This window comes from Lactuca serriola, chromosome 4 (assembly GCF_051521515.1).
Source record: "Lactuca serriola cultivar US96UC23 chromosome 4, Lser_US96UC23_V15, whole genome shotgun sequence".
Taxonomy (NCBI): domain Eukaryota; kingdom Viridiplantae; phylum Streptophyta; class Magnoliopsida; order Asterales; family Asteraceae; genus Lactuca; species Lactuca serriola.
In genome coordinates, this window is record NC_136411.1 from 114,879,323 (window position 1) to 114,885,728 (window position 6,406).

General features: G+C 30.4%; 1 protein-coding gene across 1 annotated transcript; it reads right to left on the reverse strand.

Annotated features, from left to right (window-relative positions):
- Positions 1–2,084: 2,084 nt before the first annotated feature.
- LOC145100318 (secretory carrier-associated membrane protein 1-like) lies at positions 2,085–6,149 on the reverse strand. The gene is made up of 12 exons (XM_079037636.1): positions 5,994–6,149; positions 5,751–5,819; positions 5,601–5,663; positions 4,762–4,795; positions 4,364–4,486; positions 4,113–4,175; positions 3,902–3,995; positions 3,421–3,466; positions 3,273–3,340; positions 2,973–3,021; positions 2,545–2,610; positions 2,085–2,417 (listed from the first exon to the last, which is right to left on the reverse strand). The coding sequence occupies exons 1-12, from the start codon at positions 6,054–6,056 to the stop codon at positions 2,322–2,324; spliced, it is 834 nt and encodes a 277-aa protein (XP_078893762.1). The 5' UTR covers positions 6,057–6,149; the 3' UTR covers positions 2,085–2,321.
- Between the last annotated feature and the right edge of the window lie 257 nt (positions 6,150–6,406).

Consider the following 6,406-nt stretch of genomic DNA (forward strand, 5'->3'; position numbering starts at 1 on the left):
ATTTTCCAATAATCATGGTGGGTCTAATAGTTTTGACCAACAGCAAATCGACAACTTATTTAAACAACAATAAAATGATAAAACAAAGTTGGTGGGCTCTTTATATAAGCAAATTTAAAATAATAATAATAATAATAATCTCATATTGTGAAAATATAATGTTTTTTTTTATTTTAAGCATTTTATTATAAAATCTCACTAAAAAGTTTTCTAACTTCTTGGAGACTCCATTCACATAGTGATAGTTAACATGTTTAAAGTTGAATGGTATTATCATGTTTGTCATGCTTATGTTGTCTGTTGTAAACTTATCAACTAGTTGTTCGCTTTGCATACCATTAATCATGATCAAATTTTGTTTTGATCACACACCACCACGAGTCAGAAAATGTACTTAGGTTTTGAACCGAATACCTCCATTAATAAATTTCACTCCCCAAGGACCCCAACCGCTAATATTGATATCTAAATTTGTTTCATTTCATCAGGTTTTGAACCTAAGACCAGTTCTCAAGCTATTATCATTCTTTGATCATTAGCCGTAAGTATTATTCTTAAAAGTATACTACAATAAAGTATTATCGATGATAATAATAATAAATAAAAACAAATCTATGATTCTACCACTATAAACTCAATTACCAATTTCAACACCCAGTATGTTTAGTAACTCTATCATCAATACAAATTAAGTTATTGTTTATTCATAAAAGAATAGAATATGTCATAATTTTTGTCATTGACTTGATTGGAACAAAATTTGGATGACCAAAATAATTTTAACCGAGCCTAATTATATCGTTTAGTGATATAAGATGTACAATTAGGATTTCTAAGATATGAATGTCAAAAATGGAACATTTTGTTCCTTAACTTGCAGAATAAAACTATGTGAATGTTATTTAAGCACTACGTCTAACATTACATGGCCATTCCTTTAGAACAACTAACACACAGACCTATTTTTCTCCTAAACTACATCTTTCAGTACAAAATGTTACTTGAACAAATAATCTATGGTTGAGGGACACCTTTTCACCAACTTGGATACTACTACGCTACAAGCCCTCAGGTATATGACCATGTTAACCGATTAAAATGGGGAGAAGTGATATGATTAGAACAAAGTCATATATTAGTGATCTAGAGGTAGCGATTGTACAAAACCATAAATTAGAAGTATATTGTCGTGGAGTGTAATTGTGCAAAATTAAAATTGTTGTTTCTAAATGACATTAACTCGTTTTAAGTGTGATTATTATATATACGGTATATTTGGTAAAATTGGCTGGTAGCAAGAATATGAGCCTAAAGTTCTAGCTTTTATTTGTATAAAAATATACAAAAAAATTAAATAAAATATTAAAATTAAAAATTAAACGCTCTCAAACGGTTTTATTTTTTTAAAAAAATGTTTTTCTAAAACCAAAAACCTAATGGTCAGTTTTCCAAAACAGTTTGGTTTTTGTTTTATGCCCACCCTTTTTCAAATGAATTTGCTTCTTCTTCTTTTATTGTGGGCGTGAATGGTTCCATCGCTTCCATCAGGTAGAAGTTAAACAAAAAACAAATGTTTTAATATATATATATATATATATATATATATATATATATATATATATATATATATATATATATATATATATATATATATATATAAATAAGTCAAGTGAAGGACAAAGGGATCGGGTACACTTGGTTGTGCGCTGGTCAGATCCACCACAAAGATCGATAAGGTTATTCGTCATGATTCACTAAAAGTTAGTAAATATGGTTACACTTACAAGTTTAAGTGTAATTCTGAAACATTGGAAAAGTTTCACTGTATGGCAGAACAAATGAGAAGAATCAAATTAGGCAGAAAGATAAAAGTTTCTCGAATCTGAAAAAATGGGAAAGTACTTTAGTATCATGTTTTGTGATCATGTTAATGGTTATGAAACAATATCACAATTCATTATCTAAGGACATCTTAGTGCATTCTTATGGCTAAGAAGATGAGTCATGAATTGTTGAAGTGGTTAAATCAAGAAGACACCATAAATCAAATCATGATCCATGAATTAATGAATCATAGCACCATTCATTTAGTAAGCTCCAAGTTTAACTCTTCACCGGACATAATATATTTTATTACACACTATGAAAAGCAAAACTTACAAGATTAGCTAAAAGATCTATCACTTATCAAATCTATAAAAAAAAAAAATAAAAAAAAAAAATAAGGGTAATCGTAGGTAGCTCTTTCTCATTAACTCTAGAAAAAATAGCTAGTTTGCACGTCTAAAACCCTTTCTTACTTGGGTACCTTTTGTGCATGATTAAGCATGTCCTAATGCTACCATCATAGTCGTTTTTCTAGCCTCACGTTTCGCTACTTCAGCTTTTCCACTACCACGGAAATACCTAAAAACTTCCTGCATGTCGAAAGAGAACATGTCAGGGTCAGGGTCAAGGTCCTCACTTATGAATTTTCACTTTGAACTACTAATACAAGTATGAGGGGACAAATGTACAAAAGGTAAGTGCATTAAACTCAAGAACCTGAATCACCCATATGCTTATCGTTGATTCAAGAGCAAAGAGTCCGAATCCAACAAAATAGAGAACCTGCAAATGAAAACAAAAAATGTCCACTTTTCTTTTCTTCAAATTCCTTTCGTGTTTTGTGGGTTCCGTATTGATTTTAGGGTTACATGCAAGAAATAACAATGTACTTTCATTGATTTGTCCATTACAAAATCCTACTTCGATTTCTTCATGTTACAACATTATACTTTGAACAATCTAAACCCAATTATAGCAATGCTATTGAAATACAAAGTAGCTTTCGCCACTGTAATTCACTAGTTTTTTGAAAGTATAATCTCTTAATAGCAATGATGTAATTTATAGTATGTTGTTATTTCTTGCATTTAGCCCTTCATTATATGTGAAGCAGGAATGTTAGGAAAAAAAAGTCAAGAACTCACCCCGTCCAAAAAGTTACCAGGTAAAATAGCAAGCGCTGGCATAATTCCACTGAAACATTTAAAAAGAATTCACACATTATTATAACTAGATAGGTATTGTTTTACTTATATATAGGTGTTTCTTTTTGATTTAATGCGGAAAGAATAACTTAATAGAGAAAGTCGGGGAAATGAGGCTTTTCCCATCAAAGCCTTACTTTTTACAAATTTGCCTTTGTTTACTTTTTCTTCCATTTCCCAGGTGTGGCGTCATATTTTCAAAATATTTGTAAAACATCATTTATCCAGACAATAACTTACGTGAGAGATCTCCCTTTGAAGATCATTGGAGGAGCAATAGCAGCATATACACAGAAGCCAATGTGACACTGTACAAACAAAAGGGTATCAACCACAATAATCATCACACAAAACTTTAAATAAAAAAATAAAAATGAAAGGAGCTTACTGTGTATGCAAAGAAAAAGAATCCAAACATCCAAGTATTGTCAGTCCTATCGAGAAAAAGCACAAGAAAAGTGTTTAAATTTATACAACAAGCATGCATGACTAATGCAAAAAAAAAAAAAAAAAAAAAAAAAAAAACATACTTACATTTGTTTGTGTGTTATAGCATCCTACTTCAATGTCTTTCTATTAAATTATTTTACTTGTAATTTTTATTTCCCAATTATAGCATCATACTTTCAACTATTTTCTTATTAGGACATTATATACTATGAAAAATCAACTCATTATAGCATTAAAAAATTGTACTATATTTGAATAATATTGCTATAACTGGGTAGATTTTTAAACACAACATTGTAATAAGAAGAAATCATAGTACAATGCTATAATAAACAAATAAATTAAAGTATTTTCTATTTATTGCATTTAACCTTATAATAGCATGTATGAAATTACTAAAATAGCCCTTAGGGTTATACCTCATAGCACGATACAACGGACGATACCACAATATATAGGCCCCAGGAACTCCTGTTATGAGGTAGATAACAGCAAGTAACCAGATTTGTAGGTCTACAAAAATGATGAAAATACAAGTAGTGTGCTTAAAATGTAATGTCGCAATAAACGAGGGTCTTGTTATTAAAACTTCAAGAATAAGAAGACATTGTATGAGTAATATAAAGAAACCTTCTCCTTGAAAGCATATAGAGGAGACTGCTATAAAATTCCATACGAGGCATGCTACTATACCTGAAAAAATATCACAATATTTAGAGTCATGCATAAGTAGCAACATACTTTCGATGATGACGATGAGGAGGACATTTATGTATTTTACACAGATGAGAGAACAGAGTGAGTCCTTGTAAATTTTGTAAATCGAACAAAAAATTTATGGGATGAATTTAGTGTTGATAAGAAAAAGTTGATTTACATACCTAGCAACGTTGTAAATGCAACATATTGTGTTCTTTGTTGTTGAACGGGTATTTCCTTTGGAATGTCGTGATGAATTAGAGGGAAAAATTGTGGCCAATTTTTTACCTCTACATTATTTCCAGCTGCATAGATCATCATGAATATAAATATATTTGTCTTTAAAAAGTACATAGATATATTGCGATGTTTCATTTCATTTCACGATGGAGTGAAAAAACACCTCCACTAACGAAAATTAACAAAGTGGAAGTAATCATATTCCTTCCAGAATGGTTCACTCCATTCCATGAGACGAAAAATATAATTTTTTTTAATTACAACGGGATGAAGCATTTCATTGCTTCCTCAATTCCATCATGCTAAACACTATGTATGCATAAGAAAAGAATGACATTACCTCGTGCCATTGCATCCTCCTTTCTCTTCACTTCCTGCACTAAATAATGATAGATGTAAACGATGATGACATATTAATAAGTTCGAGAAGCACAAATATACAATGCTTAGCAACAACCCTTAAGATCAGCATTGTGGTCGATTAAATAGTACACACTAATAGAAGAACATGAATATAAAACACACCCATTTCTCTATTTTTCAAAATATTTTTCAACATTATCTTTGTTTGGTTCGTGGAATATTTTGTAAATATGTCAAAGTATTTGGAAAGTAAATAACAACAAATAATATCATTGTCCTATATTCATTTTTTTCTATATTGTTTGTCTTATTCATACATATTCGAAAATAAACTATGAAAACTTACAATAGAATTTAAATTACCTTTTTATTTATTTCTTATTCACCAATTTCTTTAAGCCTGTGTTTTAGTAAAAAAAAACATAAATTATACATAGTAGGATGGAAATGCTATTTTTATTAAATATCTAAAAGGTACTTGAGGATTATTAAAATGAGCTCATTTGTACACAATATTTTTTTGTCATACATAACAATTTATGTTTTAGAGGGGTTGTACAATGTGCAAAAAGAAAAATGTCATTGTTTTGTATGACAAAAAACTAATGTGTATGAATCAACTCCCTTTATTAAAAGAGGAAGTGTTTGTAGTTGAATTCTTAGGGTTTTAGGATGATATGTTAAAATCCATCTTTAGTGAATTCCATTACAACCAAACACTGTCAAATTACTAACATTCATCTTTTAACTGAAATTCATAATGTACAAGTAGAAAAGTTTCAAAATTACTAGCATATGAAGGGAAAGAAGAAACACCTCTTCCCTTCTATTCAATTCAGCCTCCTTGTCTTTGAGTTTCTTCTCTTTGGCTCTCAAATCCTAGCAAGACAAAATGGGAGTAAAAAAGATTAACCCCGATCCATTATTAACCTTACTGATGAACTGTTTGAAGTTTTTACTATTTACCGAGGCACTATCAAGAGGAATATCAACTTTAGAACCATCACCAAAGTCAACAGCTTCTGAACTTGAGTCCTAATAATTTCATTAAAATAAATAAAAACAATTAGAATTGGAATTGATAATTGAAGATATTATTCAATGACGAAGGTCCCAACAAAGAAACTCCATCTTCATAAAATTCAAAATTGCAGACTAAAGAACAAGAGAAAACACGGTTTATGGCAATAGAAACAGGAATGAGATTACCACAGCAAAAGGGTTGGATTCATCTCTAACTGAGGGATTAGAATCGTAAGGAGGGTTGCCCATGAAATGAAATCACAAAATGGTAATTATGAAATCTACGATCACTTGTGCAATGAATGAGACATGAAGATTTTTGAGTATTTTGATGTGTGTGGTTTTTCAATCACAGTTTCGTTCGGTTTAAGATGCATGAAAACTTCAAAGATCAGTTGCCTGGACAGTATGAAATCTTCATAGATTTTCACGGGATGAGAAAAAGTAGAGCCTTTACATTGTAAAACTCGGCGCTTAACTCGCTAAAACTATAAGCAGAGCTTTTACAGTGCAAGACTCGGCGATTTTTGTGATTGTATGCCAATTAAATATTGCATTTGTGCTTTTTGGTCCTTCATCGTAACCAAATTTCAGAAATT